This window comes from Rattus norvegicus, chromosome 15, assembly GCF_036323735.1.
Source record: "Rattus norvegicus strain BN/NHsdMcwi chromosome 15, GRCr8, whole genome shotgun sequence".
In the NCBI taxonomy this organism is placed as follows: domain Eukaryota; kingdom Metazoa; phylum Chordata; class Mammalia; order Rodentia; family Muridae; genus Rattus; species Rattus norvegicus.
In genome coordinates this window covers 79,599,734-79,622,303 of record NC_086033.1, presented here as the reverse complement: position 1 = coordinate 79,622,303, position 22,570 = coordinate 79,599,734, and the positions used below count along the sequence as shown (strand labels likewise).

Below are 22,570 nucleotides of genomic sequence, written 5' to 3'. Positions count from 1 at the left end.
TCCTATAACTGTGTGAGACTGATAGATTAAAATGGATATGACAGCATTTTTACTCTGGATTAACCTTTCAGACATATTTTGTTCAAGTATATGCTTTCTAAAATGAACATCCTGGCACAAATATGTAATCCATTTAACAATTAAAACTTTATTTGATATAAATACTTAATAGACTACAATAGCCATGATATTATACAAAATTCTATCTAGGTCTTCTGCAATGTTGGCTATTAACTGAAAGGTACCTTGCCTTCATATCATAGGCTCGTGACCTTCAAACTCTTTTCACTTCTCTATAAGCAGCATCCATCTTTCTTTCTTTTTAAAAATTAAATGGTTTTATTTATTTACATTCCAAACGTTGCCCCCATCCAGATTCCACCTCTCCTAATTCTTCAACCCTCTCCCCTTTGCTTCTGAGAGGGTGCTCTTGCGACCACCCATCCACCTGAACCTCACCCCCTCCAGAATCGCCCTTCTCTGGGGCATCAAGTTTCCATGGGATTAAGGGCATCCACGCCCTCTGAGGCCAAACAAGGCAGTCCTCTGCTACATATGGGCCAGGAGCCATGGACCAGCCCATGTATGCTCTTTGGTTGGTGTCTTAGTCCCTAGGAGAGCTGAGGGGTCCAATTAGTTAGTTGTTCTTCCTATTGGGTTGCAATCCTCATTAGCTCCTTCAATTCTTCCCCTATCTCTCCCATAGGGGTCCGTGACCTCAGTCCAATGGTTGGCTATAAGTATTTTCACCTGTCTCAGTTAGCTGCTTGTAGAGCCTCTCAGAGGAGAATGCTAGGCTCATCTTCCTTTAAATTGTAATTCTTTTAAAGAATCTAATTTGGATTCTTTCTAAGGACAAGCCTTGGCTGGGAGAGGGGTTTTGAGAAAGGGGTGTGTGAAAGTTTTGAAAACGAACACTAGAAATCATGGGTCCAAGCAGTGTTCTGATTGATAGGACTTTTTCTGTCTGCTTATCTCTATGACTTTCTTTCTCTTCTCTTGGGAGAGTTCTGTCTATATTTTGCTTGCTTGCTATTCTAAGACTTCTCTCTGTCAATGTCCTGCTTGTCTATGTGTGTGTGTGTGGGGGTTGGGGTGTAGCAAAGAGAGAGAAAGAGACAGAGACAGAGGCAGAGAGAGACAGAGAAGAGGGTGAAGTGAGGGAAGGACACAGAGAGAGAGAGAGAGAGAGAGAGAGAGAGAGAGAGAGAGAGAGAGAGCTTTTGTTTTTAATCCTAAAAAATTCTCTGGATAGCTCATATCCTGCAGAACACAAATGTCTACTCTTATTTTACATATCAATTCAGAATTCAGTTGTTTACTCCAGGTTCTTTTTTTGACTTTCTTATGAATGAGCATCACTTGACACCAGCCCTTCAATTCTTAGGAGACAGCATGTATACAGTTTTATTTTTTGTTTTCATTTGTTTTGTTTTGTTCTGTTTCAAAAGCATACATTGCAGAAGATTTCAGATATCGGTCTGCCTTTGATAAGCATAGACAATAAACTAGTTGGGTGGGACCCTGCCCTGAAATTAACATTTGGACCACACCTGTGTCTAATTTTGCTCTGTCCTAGACTAATCCTCAGTTCAGGAATCTATTTGTCTTTGAAAGCATAAACAAAAAACCTAGCTTAATGGGATCTCCTGAATTTACCACTCAATAAATCTCTTTATCTTCTTCCTTAGTGATTTTCTAGCAAGTTGCGTCATAGCCCAACTGCTTTTGTTCCTTTAGATCTATGAAGCTCTCATATAATTCATATTGCATCCTTATTTTTTGCATAGTTGAGAGATTTTATTTTTTCAAACACATGTATTTAGAGTTATTTTCCATAGCCTTAAGGACTTTCATAAAGGTCCCACTGTCATTGTTCTGAGACATAGCCACACCCTCAACTCCTAGACTTTTGTTGTTCTAATTACTATGGAGTCCAACTTTAACAGGGAGGACATTCCTCAGAAGGAAATAGTGCTCTCCCTCTAGTACTGGTTCCAGAAAATATGCACATTATTACACAAACAAGCCTTATGGCCACAGCAACAATCTACATGCAGGAAGGCTCATACCAGGGCCTTGTCCCAGGGGCAGGGACCAATCCCTCATCCCTGCCGGGGCCAGCCCTGACATTGGTCTTCCTTCTGCTGTTGGTTCTTCTTGAGGCAGCGGACGGGGAAGAGCGTAGGCAGAGGGTAAGACTTTGTCTTAGGAGATATTTAGGGTTGCTATATAATAATAAGTTTACTTATCTAAGTCTAAGTTACTATGTTACTGTAGCTGATTTACTTATCTATGTCTAAGTCACTATGCTCTGCTACTGTAGCTGACCCCTTCTGTGTTCCTCTGAGGCCAGAAACTGCAGTCTCTGGCATTTAGCATCTCATTCTCAAACAGCAGGAGATAAAGTAGAGGATTACTTGCTGGAGCCTTTTCCCTTTTGTCCCTATGCCTCTTGCTTGTCAGGCTTGGGGGAAGTTTTGAGCAATAAACTTCTATTGAACCAAGAGAAGTGATTAGCGCTTGCAGAAGGAAAAGCTTCTCCATAGCCAAATATGCATAAACATATATAATTTCACACAAGATTCAATAAATGTGCATTTAAACATTTCCAGTCAATCAGTTGGGCCCAGCTTACATGCATTCTCACAATTACATTCTTACACACACACATGCATACATTCTCATGATCACATACTTACACACACATCCATACTTACATATGCATATGGAGCAAAAGACCAAGCACCAGGGCAGAAAGATGAGCTCCAATCTTTACTACATAGAGAAAGAAATCGCTTCTACCCTTTTAATGCTAAGTGAATTAAACCAAAGTTTGTAAGAGAAAGACTTGTTCCTTTTAATAAGACTGAGCCTGCGTTGCTATTAAGAAATGGCCTGTTCTGTCCCATGGTAAGGAAAAACCTGTCTACTCCTTCTGCTCTCTCCAGCTTCTTCTTCTTTCTTCTTTTCCTCTACATTCTGCACATTTCTCTCTTATGTTACCTGTAGTCTCTAAGTTATTCCTCTCTGCACTTCTTCTCAGCCTAGATCTTTTTAGCTCAGTTCTACTTAGCTCAATTCTACTTAGCTCAAACCTGACTCTTCAGCTCAGTTCCTCTTCAGCTCAGTCAGTCCTTCTTTCTCTGTCCTTCTGTCTCAATCCTTCTGTGTCTCTTCTCTTTGTCCTCTGCACTTAAACATCTTTCAGTATACATGATCACGTGTTACAAAGTTCATCACAAGTTCATATGAAAGATCAAAGCATAAATTGAAATAGAAGCTTACAACTGAGAATGTTTACATGAATATCCATTAGGAGTAATTATCTGGCTAACCATTCATCACCACTGTCAGCTCTACAGGTTCACTGAAGGTCTAAAACCATAGCTGTTAGTGAAGTTTTATAGAGATAAACCCAGTCAATATTTTATCCTCTGTCCTAGCACCTATAATAAATTGTTTGTTCTTTTTTTATGACCCTTGATAATTGTTTTACAACCTCTTGCAATGTGTTCTGAGTAGGAGAAAATCTGGTTATTATCTGAGAGAAATTAACTGGTGACACCTGGGAGACTGGCAGAGTTCTCACTGCAATTTTGACTACAGGAAGAGACTTAATAGCAGTCCCACTATAAAAGAACTTAATAATCACTGACATAATTTTAGGAATTCTTACAGGATCATCATTAAGACTTAAGCCATCTATTTGTCTATATAGCATTACTACGAGAAAGTACATCTTTGTATATCTGCAGAGATCTGCTCTAAAGGGGTGTGCTATTACTCAATGACTATTATATATGTCTAATAATAACAACAGGAAAAGCATTTTAATAGCAGGAATCTTTCCTAAAATGAATCCCTTACGGCCTTCCTTAATAAGGGCGAACCAGTCACCGATTTTATAATAATCCGAGGCTGGCCATTTCAGGATGATCACCTGCTAGTTATTAGCTTGTCCTGTTATGGCTCCTGACACTGTCCCCACCAAGACTAAACTGGTATTCTATCTGATAAATAAGTATGATTTAAATAGAAAGTCAAATTCAAATGATGTAATTTGTCAGAAGTAACAGTTAATATAAAATCAATTTAGCCATTCTTCAATAGTTGATAGAGCTTATGGGAATTAAGTAAAGGAGAGATGATAAATAAATGGCAGCAATTATCAAAACATATGCTATGCTCATCCTCACAATGATTTGTTTTACCTTCATTTTTAAAGGTAGTTGATGAGATATAAAATTCACAAATACTGTCTCTTAAAAGAGTGGTACTATTTATTGCTGACATTAAGACATCATACTCTAAAATAAATATTCTGCTACAATTTTTTATGTAACAGATATTCAGATAGATATGCTAGGGAGATTAATTACTGTGAAAATCTATTTACTCATGCATCTGGATAATTTAAAACTCAAAGTTATGTTGAAATCTTCACCATTGCCCGGTAAAAAAATACATGATTTAATAGCCAAATAATTTTATTTATTTCTTAACCAATAATATACATTTCTTTTTAAATTAAGTGGTGACTTCAGAAGATAGAGTTAATATACTTCTAAATGGGGCTTGAGAGATGGCTCAGTGGTTAAGAGTACTGACTACTCTTCAAGAGGTCCTGGGTTCAAATCCCAGCAAGCACATGGTGGCTCACAACCATCTGAATGGCATCTGATACCCTCTTCTTGTGTGTCTGAAGACAACTATAGTGTACTTATATATAATAAATAAATAAGTCTTTAAAAAATATATATATACATATATATACTTTTAAATGTAAGCAACTCTTTTGACAGTCTGACTTATTTATTTCCCTCTTATTTGTAAGTTGAATTTGTAAATCATATGATCACTGAGCTAAGATAACAAATATAATAAAATAAATCATATGTACTGTGTGATATCCCTGGGAAAGAACTTTACTTCTTATTTGAATAATATTCATGGTTCACTTACCATTGTTTTTCTAAAAGGTCAGGAAAAGTTTACTGTGTTCTCTAAAAACAAAACAAAGTAGTTCATAGGCACAGCTATCATTGCAATATATCATTGGGATGGTCATTAGAATAAAACCTCCCCTGGACACTGTGAGAAAGAAGAACGCCTCACTTTTGGAATACACCCTAGCTAAAAACGACATTTGAAGAACAAGACATTTTAAAAAATTGTACAGGAGTTTTGAGCATACAAAGACATTGGAAACCATGATATGTAATCGATGGCTCTCTTAGTTACAGTTGTATCAACAAAGCTAGGACCAGCATACCTAGAGTGGTGGCTTGAATGGCAATGGCTCCAAAGACTCCTATGTTTGAATGCTTGGTTCCCAGTTAGTGGAACTGTTCGGGAAGGATTAGGAGGCATGGCCTTGTTGGAAGAGATGTGTCACAGGGGATGAGCTTTGAGGTTTCAAAAGTCCAGGCCAGGCCAAGCATGTCTTGCTCTCCCACTTTTCTGCCTTCAGATCAGAATCTAATTCTTAGCTACTGCCCCAGCACCAAGTCAGCCTTCATTCCTCCGTGATCCCCACCACAGTGATAATGGACTAAACCTCTGAAACTGTAAACAAGCCCCAATGAAATGTTTATTTCTATAAGTTTCCTTGGTCATGATGTCTCTTTGCAACAACAGAACAGAAAGTAAGCAGTAGCTCCACTTTCTGTATTCCTCAGGGCAAACTGACGTCTCGTTCACTCTGTTCCTAAAATCTATAGGCTGCCGAGACCATTAACTGCAAAGCACCATAGCAAATGATAATGATAAAAGTAAAATCTTTCTAAACTTTATAGATACATCCTTCTAACAGCAGTGTGATAAAACTAGAAACTCATTCTTGTCATGAGGAAGGAAGGGAAGAGGTGTTATAGTGTGGACATGATTACTAAGCCACGTCACAGGGTGAACAGAGGTAGGCTTGGGGATGCAAATGGAGACATCTTAGCACCCTGAACAACATATGTAAAGAAAATGTTTTATTTAAAGTGTTAAATACCATCACCAGAAGCAATTTGATTTACATCAGTTGGTGTTTGTTACAGGATTAATCTGCCCTCTCCCCATTTTTCCCCAACTGGAATTTCCTTTACATTCAAACATTCCTTGTACAGGGCAGCAATGGTCACTGCGGTCACTGGCATAGTGCTATTTACATGACCTAACCACAACTTGAGTTGCAAACATGTGAAAATTTAAAAAAAAATCATTTAAATAAACACTGTGGAATGACAAGAATGTACAACACAGTCATGTCCTTCTTATTAAAATGAGGAATATGCGGAAAGGATTATGTCACTGCATCCTAGAAAATGGTAAAAGTCTACTCTACGGATGAACATAGACACTACGGGTCTATTAATTCAAATTGATACTGTTAAAAAAAAGTTCAAAATTAAAAGAATATTTTACAATGCCTGGAGGTTTTGAGGTTTCAGCTGACACTGAACACCGTGACAGTGCTTTAGTAGGGCTCTGTGATGGGATACAGATGGCGTTTCCCCTGCTTCTTCACGTTCAAGGAAGAGAGCTAGCCTACTCTCTGGGGACCTCTTTATGAAGCTTTAATCCTGTCCATGAGGATCCAAGCTCAAGATGTCATCATTTCTGGGCCCAAATACATAAAAATAGAGGTGGGTATGAATATTCATTTTAAAACAGTAAGAACTACTAGACACACTAATTTATTTCTTCATTAGACATCTGCATTTCTAGAAGAAATGTAGTGATACAGAGATCTGGAAAAGAAAATGATAGACAGGAGACTCAGTTCAGTCCAGGAATGAACTCTTTTAGTTCTTATAATGCGGTTTATATTTTTTCCCTGTTAAAGACAGCCCTGTAAGCAGTGTTTGAGCAATTAGCCACTTTGTCTCTCTTAGTTCTCCATTGTTCTTCCCAGTCATAGCAGATTTATTACTGAGGAGGACATTCCTCTGAGGTGTTATCTGAGGCCTATGTTCTCCACAGTCTGGGTCAGGGTTTCCTGAGGAAACGCAGAACATCGGGACCCCAACACTAAAATCTTCACTTTACCTGGGTAGAATCATTCTTTTTAACACAATGGTAATTTAAAGAATAATTTACAAGTAGATTGTAAATATGGTAACGATTGATTTAACAAGAAAAAACAAAGCAGGAATAAAGAGATTTCTCAGTGGTAAAGAGTACAGGCTGCTGTTCTAGAGCACTGGGATTTAAGTCATGGCATATGAGCACATGGTTCATAACCATCAATGGTCTCTCCTGGATTCTTAAATCTCCAATAGTACAAGTGTTACATTGATATATAAGTGGAAAACACACCTGCAGACGTAAAATACAACAAAAGTAAATATTAAAAATAAGGAGAACTAGTACAATAGGAAATCTTGTTGAAAGCAAACTTGAAGAGTGATATTTGATTATTAGCTTAAGGATATTGCTAGAAGAGTTGCTAAGTACAAAGTTGGCTTCCCAAAATGGCTGTGTTGTTGACAACGTCCAGAACAGAAGGCCTCTGACCAGGTAAGCAGAAGGATTGTTCTTAAGTAAGTAGAAACCTGGATTCAGCATTCCTCAGGAATCTGGTAAGACAAACATCTGTTTACCAAGAACCTCCCACGAAGGTCAACTGTGGAAAACATATTTAGTTCCTCATTATTACAAACAACCTGCATTAGCTCAAACACCCTCCCATTTTTCTCCTCTCTACCACCCCACTTCAAGAGATAACTTAGCATTTTGATCCAACGCCCCCCAAAAAAAGCCTTCCTTTCTACCCAGGGAGTAGTCTAGATTACTGGTTTTAGTTGGCACTCTCACTTCTCAATTAACCTGTCATTGAATGGATGACTATACTTTAACACATTTGCTCTCTACCATCAAAACAACAAGAAAAACAACAACAACAACCCCAAACTTTTCAAATAATGCTCTGTCAATTTATTTATTTACACTTGTGCAAACATACACACAGTCATCTGCATAATCAACAGTGATCAACCATATCAGAGATTGGGGTAATTAAAGGACTGGCCTGCCTCCATCTAAGGCATTAAGGCCCTCTTAGAGCAAAGGCAAACTAGGTTCATCACTATTTATGCTTAAATCTCTGTTTCTCAAGAACTTGGCTATACCTCACCTGTAACCTTAATGACAGATGATTCTGTACTGCCTGTTCCAGGAATGGCAAGCATGCCTTTGATTCCAGGAGATACTGAAAACCCTCTTGCAACTTTACAGTTGTTTCAAAGCGGTTGTTATGGCTACCTTGCTATGAGGACCTATTATACGCATCTTGAAATCATGTCTTTGTTTCAAGAGCTCATAAGTCATAACTTCTTATGCTTAAGTTTCGTTCCTGTAACTCTGTCTATTGCCTGTTAAATACCCGATTTGGAACCACCTTCTCCTGGGCTATAAAAGCTTTGTCTTCCTCACTTTAATGCTGACTTTTCAAACCCTACCTCAGGGGGGAGGCAGCTCATGCACTTGAATTAGAAATACTTGCTTTAATTAATCGTTTGCTTTAATTAATTTGACCATGACGATTTGGGTAAGTGGTCTTTCTCCTCCCATCTTTGGGATTAACATAAATGGCCTTAAACTTCACAGGTTTCATCACAGACTTCTGATCAATATTGCAGATTTCATAATGATGATGGTGGTTATAAAAGTATTTAAGTTTTCCTATTTTATTTAAAATAGTTTAATAGTGTTTAAATCCATCTCTAAGAAATTTAATCACAGCCTTAACAATTATTTTCTGTTACATTAATAAGCTACCATTAAGGAGATCAATGAGTGAAATCTGAAAAACAATGTACTGTTAATCTGGGAAGTTGATGATTTTTAGTAATTCTCAAACATAGCCATGTATTTTTAATGAATGTGAGTCCATATAACCAATTATTCATTAAAATTCATTGTTAGATGCTGTGCATGTGCAAAGGCATGAATACAGAATAAAAATGAAGACACATGATGTTAAATCTTCAGACACATTTCTCCAATGATAGCAGAGTTCATAAGCATAAATACTTTATAAAGTCAATTTCCTCGCTGTTCTTTGTTCTTTAAAATTAATTATGTATATTCACACATTAATTATGTGACCAAAGCAAAAAAAATCCTAATTACTAAGAAAAAATGGACAAGATTTTTAAAATAAAAATATACAATGAAGTGTTTTTAGGTAAAACACTATTATTTGAACTATGGAATATAAATGTTAAAAAAGGCATTGAACTTGGACTTCATAAATTTAAGTGAAAGAGGATTACTTGAAAATAAATCTGTAAACTCTTTTCTGATAATTACCTTTTTTGTTATTTTGAACAATTTCAATTTATATTTTATTGGAAAAAATTGTACAATATATTCTGAACACTTTTTTCCACATCTACTTCTAGATTCTCTCATGTCCAGTCTAACTCAACTCCATACATTTCCTTCTCAATCTCTTTAGAAAATAATCACGCAATCAACAGTAACCTCAAAGTCACAGAAAACTAAAAAAATAAGATACACATACACACTTATGTGCACACCACATACACACACGCAAACATACACATATATACACATACACACATACACACACATACAAACACACACAGACACACACATACACACACATACACACATATACACACTTATATGCACACCACACTTACACATACACAAACATACACACACACATACACACACATACAGACACACACACATACACATACACATACACACACACGCAGACACACACATACAAACACACACACTCGCAGACACACACACATGTAGACACACACATACACATACACACACACACATACAAACATACACACTCGCAGACACACACACATGTAGACACACACATACACATACACACACACACACACACACACACACGCATAAAAACAGAAATCAGAAACCATAATATACAACTAACTGAACCACCACTAAGGCAAAAATAATAAAAATTCCTAAGGAAAATAATGTGATACAAAAATTCCGGAAAACATTGATTTACTTCATTTTGCTGACCATCTACTACTGAGCATGAAGCCTATATGTTTCTTGCAGTGGGGCCATTCACTGGAGCACAGGGAAAATATATTCCATATATTTCCATATCCTCATTAAAGAATGATTCTCTTTTCCTCTAGTAATTCCACTGGCAATAGCTGCTCATATGAAACCCTGCAGATCGCCTGCCCCATCTACAGGGAAGTAAGTGTAGCTAGCTCGGGTCTTAGGTAAGTCTGCAAATAACCAAAGCTGCCATGATGTGATGTGTCTAATAGCAGCGCCATGTCTAAAGAACAGCATTGCAGATTTTCCCCTGCTACTTGGGGACCTCACATTCTTCCTGCCTTCTCTTCTACGTTTCTTCCTAGGCTTTCATGGTAGTGGAGTAGATAATAGAGATACGCTATTTATCATTAAGCACTCATTCTCAGCATCCTTACTTCGTGGGTGTTTTCATTGGCTGCTGTTCCTTACAAAAAGAAATTTCCATGATCAAGACTGAAAGCAGCCTAAATCGTAAACATAAACAAACAGAAGTATACTTTGTCAGCATGACAGTTTAGAAAACAACCAAACAAATAAAATAACAGTTTCTCCTCTGGGGCCTATGACCTTCCTGTGACATAGTATCTTCACTAGGATTACTATACATTTATAAAACCCTCCTGTGGAAGAGGTCTCAACTCAAAGCCGAAAGCAGTTATTTACCTCAGAACAGTCATGCCTCTCTGACTCAGCAGGCAAATTTTGCCTAGCAGATTAGCATTGTGATATTCATGGATCAATGCTAGGGAAGATAACTCATCTACTTTTTCTTCGTAATCTGCTTACCACTTCCTTGTGCGATGGAAACCAGCCAGCAGGGAGGAACTTACCTGGTTGGCTGGAGATTGATTTTTCCATGTCCTACAGCCAAAGTTTATAACGTCTTCAGAAACAGGGTCCTACCCATGTAGTTAAAGTAGCTAACCGAGGGCAATAACAATATCTAGTGTTATTTCGCAGTCTCTGGGGCTTTCAATAACTATCGATGGTATCCTTTGCCTTGTGTCAATTTCTTATATCTCTTTTTGTATGTTTTAACACTAAGCTTCAGGTAATAGCGTAATTTCTCTCTTTGTCTTAAGTACATATTGTGATTATCTTACTCCTGCTCTTTTGCCTTCCAACAATTTCTCAGTGTCTTTAACATGGCTTAAGCTCCTTACGATTATCTACTTATACTCTGAAATCAGTCCATCCCTGTGTACTACATTCTTTGGTAACACCGAGATTTCCAGTGGCTACGCATCCAGTTATTCAATCATTCTCTTTCCTTTTTGCTACTGTCTCTTTGTCTGCCTGACGAAATTCTTTGTCATGCCATTGACCTTCATGGGTGCAAAACTAACAGGCCAGGCTGGCTTCAAGTATATTCCGGGTTTGACTTTCTAGAGAATGAAAAAATTGTCTTCAGATCAGACAAATAATCACCAAATTCATGCTAATATCTAAGCACATTTATATGCAATGTAAATATTGCATCTAAGTACACTTGGCACAAACTAGTCCTCGCACGTAACTTTATTTTAAAAGGTATTGTGGATTTCATGCCTATAGAAACCTTCAGTCTTAACATCTGCAAGAATAAAATTCAATGATCTTTGTTTTTTACATGCATTAATAATCATTGAATCACAGTAAATTATGAAAAAGTCCCTCCTTAAATTATTGAGCGGCCAGTTTTTCTAAACATTTATATGGTTTTTTTTCCTGGAATATCATCTTTTGTGATTTGTATAAAAACTTGATTGCCTTTGAAGTCTTATTTTTTTCTTATGTAGTTAGATCAATAAGTTCCTCTTCTAATATTTAAATTGTGTGTGTGTGTTTACAAAAACTCAATGAGTTGAAAGTGTTAAAATGTATAAGTTTCTACTTCTCATGCATAGAATATATTCATTATGAGATTATGTCTTCACAAGACAAAACAGAATTTGACGTGATACATTTAAGGTTGATTTTAAAGCCTGGTCTTTTTTTAAGGGAAAAAAAGAAGAAGAAGAAATAAGAGAATATTATGTTGAGTGATCTGGTGCTTTTTATTCTTTGGTTTTTTTTTTTTTTTTAATGGTCTGATCTTTATTCCCCTCACAGGCTGCCCTCTGACTGTTTAACATTCCCCACTCCCACCACACCAGATCTCCCCACTCCCTGGGCCTCCAGTCTCTTGAGGGTTAGGTGAATCTTTGCTGATTGAACCCAGACCGGCAGTCCTCTGCTGTATATGTGTTGGGGACCTCATATCAGCGGGTGTGTGCTGCCTGGTTGGTGGCTCAGTGTCTGTGAGATCTCAGGGCTCCAGGTTACCTGAGATTGCTGGTCCTCCTACAGGGTCGCCCTTCTCATCTCCCAGCTTTCCCTAATTCTACCGGAGGGGTCAGCAGCTTCTGTCCGTTGGTTGGGTTAATTCTCTGCATCTGATGCTTTTGGCTGTTTATTTTTTGGGGGGGTGGCTTTTGGAGGGCAGTAATGTTAGGCTCCTGATCTGGTGCTTTTAACCATCCAATTTTTCTCAAAATAAAGGCTATTTTAAAAATTGCAACAAGTTACCATTGCTCTGGTTGGTTGGTATTGTTGTTCTTAAGGGGTTGCAAGCCCTTCAGCTCTTTCAAGCCTTTCTCTAATTTTCCAACAGGGAGTCCTGTTCTCAGTTCAATGGTTTGCTGATAACATTCACCTCTGTATTTGATATGCTTTGGCTGTGTCTCTCAGGAGATAGCTATATCTGGTTCCTGTCAGCACGCACTTCTTAGCTTCATCAATCATTAATTTTGAAGGTGAGTTTTATACTTTTCTTCCACATGCATGGATTACATTATTTCTTCATATACTAAAAAACCTATAATTTTCCGGATTTGAAAACAAATGTGTTTTAGTGTTACCACTGGATAAGGTTTTCTCATATAAAAGGTATTGTAAAATTTTGATTGATTATTTTACATCCCTTCAGAATCTAATTTATACATTGTCTTTTGTGATTTCTTACTCCCACAATACATTGTACTGCCATCTCATCTTTACCCAGCAGCAAATCTCTTTATTCTGCCTTAAAAAATATCTCATATCAGTATTCCCTTAGTCATCTCAAAAATATGTGAAAGTCATTTTATTTGACCTTTAAAATGTTAGAGATCCTTAAGGAAGAAAGCAAAGACATCTGGGTAAAACTTAAATTATCACATAGTAAGTGCACAATTGTATCTGCATTCCTGTATCACTGTACTCAGTGTAGCTATTGAAGGCTAAGTGGCACAGAGAGAAAAAAAGACTATTATTCTAGGCAGGCAAACATATATTAGCAGCCTGGATACTGTGAGGAACCAACCATGACTAGACCTTCAAAAAGTATCTTGAGTAAAGACCTTATTTTCTGACTGTTCACATTCTTGAGTTAATGCCAGACCACAAAGGATGACAGTCTCAAGTCTATCTGGAAGCAAATCTGTAGTTGTGACCTCACAGAAGTTGCTCATTACTAAGCAAAGATGTAGTTAACTCTTTTTTTTTTCCCTTTCCCGCTTTCCGGGCAAACATCCCCCTCCGCCCTCCCCTTCCTTATGGGTGTTCCCCTCCCAACCCTCCCCCCATTGCCGCCCTCCCCCCATAGTCTAGTTCACTGGGGGTTCAGTCTTAGCAGGACCCAGGGCTTCCCCTTCCACTGGTGCTCTTACTAGGATATTCATTGCTACCTATGGGGTCAGAGTCCAGGGTCAGTCCATGTATAGTCTTTAGGTAGTGGCTTAGTCCCTGGAAGCTCTGGTTGCTTGGCATTGTTGTACATATGGGGTCTTGAGCCCCTTCAAGCTCTTCCAGTTCTTTCTCTGATTCCTTCAACGGGGGTCCTATTCTCAGTTCAGTGGTTTGCTGCTGGCATTCGCCTCTGTATTTGCTGTATTCTGGCTGTGTCTCTCAGGAGCAATCTACATCCGGCTCCTGTCGGTCTGCACTTCTTTGCTTCATCCATCTTGTCTAATTGGGTGGCTGTATATGTATGGGCCACATGTGGGGCAGGCTCTGAATGGGTGTTCCTTCAGTCTCTGTTTTAATATTTGCCTCTCCCTTCCCTGCCAAGGGTATTCTTTTTCCTCATTTAAAGAAGGAGTGAAGCATTCACCTTTTGATCATCCGTCTTGAGTTTCGTTTGTTCTAGGGATCTAGGGTAATTCAAGCATTTGGGCTAATAGCCACTTATCAATGAGTGCATACCATGTATGTCTTTCTGTGATTGGGTTAGCTCACTCAGGATGATATTTTCCAGTTCCAACCATTTGCCTACGAATTTCATAAAGTCGTTGTTTTTGATAGCTGAGTAATATTCCATTGTGTAGATGTACCACATTTTCTGTATCCATTCCTCTGTTGAAGGGCATCTGGGTTCTTTCCAGTTTCTGGCTATTATAAATAAGGCTGCAATGAACATAGTGGAGCACGTGCCTCTTTTATATGTTGAGGCATCTTTTGGGTATATGCCCAAGAGAGGTATAGCTGGATCCTCAGACAGTTCAATGTCCAATTTTCTGAGGAACCTCCAGACTGATTTCCAGAATGGTTTTACCAGTCTGCAATCCCACCAACAATGGAGGAGTGTTCCTCTTTCTCCACATCCTCGCCAGCATCTGCTGTCACCTGAGTTTTTAATCTTAGCCAATCGCACTGGTGTGAGGTGAAATCTCAGGGTTGTTTTGACTTGCATTTCCCTTATGACTAAAGATGTTGAACATTTCTTTAGGTGTTTCTCAGCCATTCGGGATTCCTCAACTGTGAATTCTTTGTTTAGCTCTGAACCCCATTTTTTAATAGGGTTATTTGTTTCCCTGCGGTCTAACTTCTTGAGTTCTTTGTATATTTTGGATATAAGGCCTCTATCTGTTGTAGGATTGGTAAAGATCTTTTCCCAATCTGTTGGTTGCCGTTTTGTCCTAACCACAGTGTCCTTTGCCTTACAGAAGCTTTGCAGTTTTATGAGATCCCATTTGTCGATTCTTGATCTTAGAGCATAAGCCATTGGTGTTTTGTTCAGGAAATTTTTTCCAGTGCCCATGTGTTCCAGATGCTTCCCTAGTTTTTCTTCTATTAGTTTGAGTGTGTCTGGTTTGATGTGGAGGTCCTTGATCCACTTGGACTTAAGCTTTGTACAGGGTGATAAGCATGGATCGATCTGCATTCTTCTACATGTTGCCCTCCAGTTGAACCAGCACCATTTGCTGAAAATGCTATCTTTTTTCCATTGGATGGTTTTGGCTCCTTTGTCAAAAATCAAGTGACCATAGGTGTGTGGGTTCATTTCTGGGTCTTCAATTCTATTCCATTGGTCTATCTGTCTGTCTCTGTACCAATACCATGCAGTTTTTATCACTATTGCTCTGTAATACTGCTTGAGTTCAGGGATAGTGATTCCCCCTGAAGTCCTTTTATTGTTGAGGATAGCTTTAGCTATCCTGGGTTTTTTGTTATTCCAGATGAATTTGGAAATTGTTCTGTCTATCTCTTTGAAGAATTGGATTGGTATTTTGATGGGGATTGCATTGAATCTGTAGATTGCTTTTGGTAAAATGGCCATTTTTACTAAATTAATCCTGCCAATCCATGAGCATGGGAGATCTTTCCATCTTCTGAGGTCTTCTTCAATTTCTTTCCTCAGTGTCTTGAAGTTCTTATTGTACAGATCTTTTACTTGCTTGGTTAAAGTCACACCGAGGTACTTTATATTATTTGGGTCTATTATGAAGGGTGTCGTTTCCCTAATTTCTTTCTCGGCTTGTTTCTCTTTTGTATAGAGGAAGGCAACTGATTTATTTGAGTTAACTTTATACCCAGCCACTTTGCTGAAATTGTTTATCAGCTTTAGTAGTTCTCTGGTGGAACTTTTGGGATCACTTAAATGTACTATCATGTCAACTGCAAATAGTGATATTTTGACCTCTTCTTTTCCGATCTGTATCCCCTTGATCTCCTTTTGTTGTCTGATTGCTCTGGCTAGAACTTCAAGAACTATATTGAATAAGTAGGGAGAGAGTGGGCAGCCTTGTCAAGTCCCTGATTTTAGTGGGATTGCTTCAAGTTTCTCTCCATTTAGTTTAATGTTAGCAACTGGTTTGCTGTATATGGCTTTTACTATGTTTAGGTATGGGCCTTGAATTCCTATTCTTTCCAGGACTTTTACCATGAAGGGGTGTTGAATTTTGTCAAATGCTTTCTCAGCATCTAATGAAATTATCATGTGGTTCTGTTCTTTCAGTTAGTTTATATAATGGATCACGTTGATGGTTTTCCGTATATTAAACCATCCCTGCATGCCTGGGATGAAGCCTACTTGATCATGGTGGATGATTGTTTTGATGTGTTCTTGAATTCGGTTTGCCAGAATTTTATTGAGTATTTTTGCGTCGATATTCATAACGGAAATTGGTCTGAAGTTCTCTTTCTTTGTTGTGTCTTTGTGTGGTTTAGGTATAAGAGTAATTGTGGCTTCGTAGAAGGAATTCGGTAGTGCTCCATCTGTTTCAATTTTGTGGAATAGTTTGGATAATATTGGTATGAGGTCTTCTATGAAGGTTTGATAGAATTCTGCACTAAGCCCGTCTGGACCTGGGCTCTTTTTGGTTGGGAGACCTTTAATGACTGCTTCTATTTCCTTAGGAGTTATGTGTTTGTTTAACTGGTTTATTTGTTCCTGATTTAACTTCGATACCTGGTATCTGTCTAGGAAATTGTCCATTTCCTGAAGATTTTCAAGTTTCGTTGAATATAGGTTTTTAGAGTAAGATCTGATGATTTTTTGAATTTCCTCTGAATCTGTAGTTATGTCTCCCTTTTCATTTCTGATTTTGTTAATTTGGACGCACTCTCTGTGTCCTCTCGTTAGTCTGGCTAAGGGTTTATCTATCTTGTTGATTTTCTCAAAGAACCAACTTTTGGTTCTGTTGATTCTTTCTATGGTCCTTTTTGTTTCTACTTGGTTGATTTCAGCTCTGAGTTTGATTATTTCCTGCCTTCTACTCCTCCTGGGTGTATTTGCTTCTTTTTGTTCTAGAGCTTTTAGGTATGCTGTCAAGCTGCTGACATATGCCCTTTCCTGTTTCTTTCTGCAGGCACTCAGCGCTATGAGTTTTCCTCTTAGCACAGCTTTCATTGTGTCCCATAAGTTTGCATATGTTGTACCTTCATTTTCATTAAATTCTAAAAAGTTTTTAATTTCTTTCTTTATTTCATTCTCTTTGTTTTGTTGCCAAGACGATTAGTTTCTTGCTTCTTCTAGGGTATAGCTTGCCTCCTTATGTTGGGCTTTACCATTTATTATCCTTTGTAGTGCTGGATTTGTAGAAACATATTGTGTAAATTTGGTTTTGTCATGGAATATCTTGGTTTCTCCATCAATGTTAATTGAGAGTTTTGCTGGATACAGTAACCTGGGCTGACATTTGTGTTCTCTTAGGGTCTGTATGACATCAGTCCAGGATCTTCTGGCCTTCATAGTTTCTGGCGAGAAGTCTGGTGTGATTCTGATAGGTCTGCCTTTATATGTTACTTGACCTTTTTCCCTTACTGCTTTTAATATTCTTTCTTTATTTTGTGCGTTTGGTGTTTTGACAATTATGTGACGGGAGGTGTTTCTTTTCTGGTCCAATCTATTTGGAGTTCTGTAGGCTTCTTGTATTCCTATGGGTATCTCTTTTTTTAGGTTAGGGAAGTTTTCTTCTATGATTTTGTTGAAGATATTTACTGGTCCTTTGAGCTGGGAGTCTTCACTCTCTTCTATACCTATTATCCTTAGGTTTGATCTTCTCATTGAGTCCTGGATTTCCTGTATGTTTTGGACCAGTAGCTTTTTCTGCTTTACATTATCTTTGACAGTTGAGTCAATGATTTCTATGGAATCTTCTGCTCCTGAGATTCTCTCTTCCATCTCTTGTATTCTGTTGGTGAAGCTTGTATCTACAGCTCCTTGTCTCTTCTTTTGGTTTTCTCTATCCAGGGTTGTTTCCATGTGTTCTTTCTTGATTGCTTCTATTTCCATTTTTAATTCCTTCAACTGTTTGATTGTGTTTTCCTGGAATTCTTTCAGGGATTTTTGTGTCTCCTCTCTATGGGCTTCTACTTGTTTATTTATGTTTTCCTGGAATTCTTTCAGGCATTTTTGCGATTCCTCTCTGTAGGCTTCTACTTGTTCTCTAAGGGAGTTCTTCACGTCTTTCTTGAAGTCCTCCAGCATCATGATCAAAAATGATTTTGAAACTAGATCTTGCTTTTCTGGTGTGTTTGGATATTCCATGTTTGTTTTGATGGGAGAATTGGGCTCCGATGGTGCCATGTAGTCTTGGTTTCTGTTGCTTGGGTTCCTGCGCTTGCCTCTTGCCATCAGATTATCTCTAGTGTTACTTTGTTGTGCTATTTCTGACAGTGACCAGACTGTCCTATAAGCCTGTGTGTCAGGAGTGCTGTAGACCTGTTTTCCTCTCTTTCAGTCAGTTATGGGGACAGAGTGTTCTGCTTTCGGGCGTGTAGTTTTTCCTCTCTACAGGTCTTCAGCTGTTCCTGTGGGCCTGTGTCTTGAGTTCACCAGGCAGCTTTCTTGCAGCAGAAAATTTGATCTTACCTGTGGTCCCGAGGCTCAAGTTCGCTCATGGGGTGCTGCCCACGGGCTCTCTGCAGCGGCAGCAACCAGGAAGACCTGTGCCGCCGTTTCCGGGAGCTTCAGTGCACCAGGGTTCCAGATGGTCTTTGGCTTTTTCCTCTGGAGTCCGAGATGTGTGTGCAGAGAGCAGTCTCTTCTGGTTTCCCAGGCTTGTCTGCCTCTCTGAAGGTTTAGCTCTCCCTCCCACGGGATTTGGGTGCAGAGAACTGTTTATCCGGTCTGTTTCCTTCAGGTTCTGGCGGTGTCTCAGGCAGGGGTCCTGCTGCTCCTGGGCCCTCCCCCACGGGAGCCCAGAGGCCTTATACAGTTTCCTCTTGGGCCAGGGATGTTGGCAGGGGTGAGCAGTGTTGGTGGTCTCTTCTGCTCTGCAGCCTCAGGAGTGCCCACCTGACCAGGCGGTGAGGTCTCTCTCTCTCACGGGGTCTGGGAGCAGAGAGCTGCTGCGGGCCGGGATCTGCGGGTCTAGTTAACTCTTCTAGGTGCTTTTTCTCTAGTCTGACTTCACTTATGGCGGCTGTAGGAGTTCACGTGTGCACATCAGACTATGGAAGCAGTCTTACCTTAAGGTTTGTTTTCTTGTAGATACAGGTTAGGTCCAGTGAGAGAGAAAATTTGTGAATACATCTGGTAGTACTTTGTTTTTAAGTAAGCTAGAAATGGGATTGTGATCTTTGGAAAGTGTCCTGAGAAAACCCATCATCTTATTTATGACAACAAGAATTTTAAATATAAACATTTCCCAGATTTTCTTAAGTTTATGTCCAACACTTAACAAGATTTATTCATAGTACACACAAGCACAAATTCATTCACATACGCAAAAAAATATATAAATGAATGTATAAAAGAGAAATATTTTTTTGCTTCATTTATTAATATAATTTTGCCACAATATTTCTAAAATATTTTCAGTAAGAAAAACTATTGACCTTTGGCCATTAATTATATGACTAATAATTGTACTTCACATGTTAATTTTTTTTCGTTTTGTTTTGTTTTGCCTTGAAAGTTGTTAATCTCAATGCTTCACTGCAAAATGGCAGGATTGGGTACATCATCAACCCATTATCTCATCTATGATAAATGACTATATGTATAACTAATCTACTTAGAAAACCTCACTGGACATAAGACAGAGATCAACCAGTCATGGGACTCTTAGCTTCAATACATCCATTTATAAATCAATTAATCAAGCTTTCTTTTTTTTTAATTGCTCTCTGTATTTATTATCTATAGTTCGTGCAGTAAGAGGGGTCAAAAGCTTACAGGTTACACAATTTCACAGGAAGCATTGTAGGGAAAGAGAAGGACTGAGATTAATCAACTGTATCTTAGGGTCTTGGTGGACGCATTTCTGGGGGAGGTGGGCCTCTAATTCCTGGAGGCGGGGGGTCTCATTCCTGGAGGGGGCATGCCAACAGGTGTCCCTTGAGCAGGGAAAAGACCAATTGGTGGGCCCATGGGTGGAGGAGCCATATTGCCTTGAGGTGGGGTTGCTCTGCCTACAGGTGGAGGTTGAGTTCCGTCTCCTGGCGGGTACTGGGTTGGGGCTCCTGCAATGCTAGCAGCAACAGCAGCAGCTGCAACAGTGCCTCTTCCCTGTGGGGTCATGACCTGCTGGGATGGGCCTCCAACTCCCTGGGCAGGGCCTGCTAATCCAGCAGGAGCTTGGGGAATAGGTACACCTGCAGGTACTGTGCTGCCAGATGCTCTTCCAACCCCAGGGCCACCTGCCTCACCAGCAAGCGGCACAGGAGCAAAGCCAGTATCTTTAGGAGGTGAACCCTCCACTGTCATGGAAACCAAGTTATCTCCAAGTAGCAAGACCAGACCCAAAACCGGTTTTTCTTCACGTTCTGGCTGCTTTGCATTCTTTGGCTTGATCTTCCTGAGCTCATTACAATCACAGAGGATCAAATTAATATGCTTGTCAAAAGCCTTCAAGGTGCCAATGAAGAATCTTCTATCGTACAGAATACATCTCATTCTACAGTCAGTATGCCGCATCATCTTGCTATTCTTACCCAGTCATGATTGCTGTTCCACAATAGCAGTTTTCAACACTAAAATTTCAAGGTCCTTCATACTTGGGGGAGGGCAATAAATAAAGGTTTGATTCAGGTTGTTAACACAGTGTAAGCGTGACCGAAGTTTCACGAAGAGTGGATGGGTCCTGTTTTCCTTGACTACCACCACCTTGAAGTTGCAATACTGCTTTAACCACCTCTTGGTGTCTCAGCTAAGAACGCCTAAATCAGTTCTGCCTGGAAATCCACCACGGGAACTTGCTGTTGCTGAGAACGCCGTGGGTACAAGTGACACTCTTGGTTGCTCAGTGAGGCTGTCCTTCTAGGTTTGACCTGGACCTCAATCTCTGGCAGGTGCTGTTCAGTAGTTCTTCGATCCCTTCCTCGCTCCATTGCGTTGCAAATCACTCCTCAGAACCAAGCGTCTGACATCTCCAGTTCCCTCTACTCTCTGTGCTAGACTTGCCGCAATCAAGCTTTCCTTTTCTTATTTGGCTATTATCTACGTGTTCTTTTTTTTTTATATATTCAGTATATTTTCGGGGTAGTCTGGATTATTACATCTTACTTTTTAAAAAAAATCTGTCTTAAAATCAAAATACTTGTTTTATGATTTGATGAACATGGTATCATTTTTTCAATGTATTCATTTAAGTCTCTGCCAAAACTACAATGATGTAAACATATGTTTTGATTGTTTTCTTCCAATATGCATCTACAGGCAGGGCTTGTCTCTCTTTCACAATTGCTATTGCTTGCTCTCTTTTCTCTTCTACTTTTTTCCTATTTCACCATGTTTATTATATCTCCCTGTGCAATGTGTTACAATATTTACAAAAATTATATTATTTCTGTGTTGTTGTTTGGTTTTCTTTTTATTTCCCTGTTATGATTTGCTTGAGCATCCCTTATTAATGTAAGTTCTTAAGATCTTTCCTAAGTCCACGAATCTCGGAATTATTTTCTTGTTCTATTTTTTTTCCCATGAGTCGCGGAGGGTTGATTTCATGGTCTTTAAACACAGGGACTTTATTTTATGTATTTATGTTTTCGGTATCTTTTGTAGGGAACTTCCTTCCATTTTTCAGTGTGATTTCTATGTATTTCTTCTTAATATTAAAGTCACTGAAGTGATTCATAATAAAATGTTAGTGGAAAGGAAAACAAAGCCAGAGGGGATAATTAAAAAGCTATTATTTACAAATAAAAACTTAAAAGTATAGATGAATTTTATCATATGTAGATCACCATAGTATTACTTCATAGTTATCCTAGAAGTGAAGTAATTACAGTGTAATACATTTGAATTGAAAAGAATTGATAGTTCGTGTTCTAGAATTTAATTTTTCAATTCTATTTTTCTTGGATATTTTATGTATTTACATTTCAAATGTTATTTCCTTTCCCCCTTCTCCCATATCCACTTCTCCTGCCCCTGCTTCTATGAGGATGCTCCCACTCCCACCCACCCACCTTTCACCCATGTTAAAGAACAAAGAAAATCAGTATCTAATATATTTTTTTCCAAGTTCACTTGATATCCTGACACTACTAAACTGGACTGCGGAGGACACCCTTTCCCCAGAGACTGGATTGCCCCAAAGTACTCCTTATGAACAGGGCGTTAGGACCTGGGCCTATTTACCCACTTTCCCACCTGCTTCCTTTGGACTGTTGGCTAGAAGGGGGATCAGAACCTTTGAGAACTCTTATTGAAGTAGGCTTTGAAAAATCTAAGTCTACCACACCATTGTTGTGGTTTGCCCTGAAGTTACTATATTTTGATGCTAATTCCACTGCCCCAAGGACAGCTGCCTAGTCAGGTACTCAGGACTCAGGTGACTTCACCAGA

The 22,570-nt window shown here is 38.9% G+C and overlaps 2 protein-coding genes and 1 pseudogene across 2 annotated transcripts in view; 1 reads left to right on the top strand and 2 right to left on the bottom strand.

Annotated features, from left to right (window-relative positions):
- Positions 1-21,176, top strand: part of Ppial4g (peptidylprolyl isomerase A like 4G) — an 823,057-nt gene extending 801,881 nt beyond the window's left edge. The window contains exon 2 of the mRNA XM_341363.7: positions 19,886-21,176. The gene's annotated coding sequence lies outside the window, so the exon portion shown is untranslated. The remainder of the gene's footprint in view (positions 1-19,885) is intronic.
- On the bottom strand, positions 20,023-20,713 carry Snrpnl2 (small nuclear ribonucleoprotein polypeptide N like 2; annotated as a pseudogene).
- LOC100360731 (SNRPN upstream reading frame protein-like) lies at positions 20,887-21,111 on the bottom strand. The gene has a single exon (XM_039094083.2). The coding sequence runs from the start codon at positions 21,109-21,111 to the stop codon at positions 20,941-20,943; it is 171 nt and encodes a 56-aa protein (XP_038950011.1). The 3' UTR covers positions 20,887-20,940.
- Positions 21,177-22,570: the final 1,394 nt, after the last annotated feature.

Coding starts and splice junctions, on each gene's coding strand:
- LOC100360731 (XM_039094083.2), bottom strand. CDS start 21,111: ATGGAGCGAGGAAGGGATCGAAGAACTACTGAACAGCACCTGCCAGAG.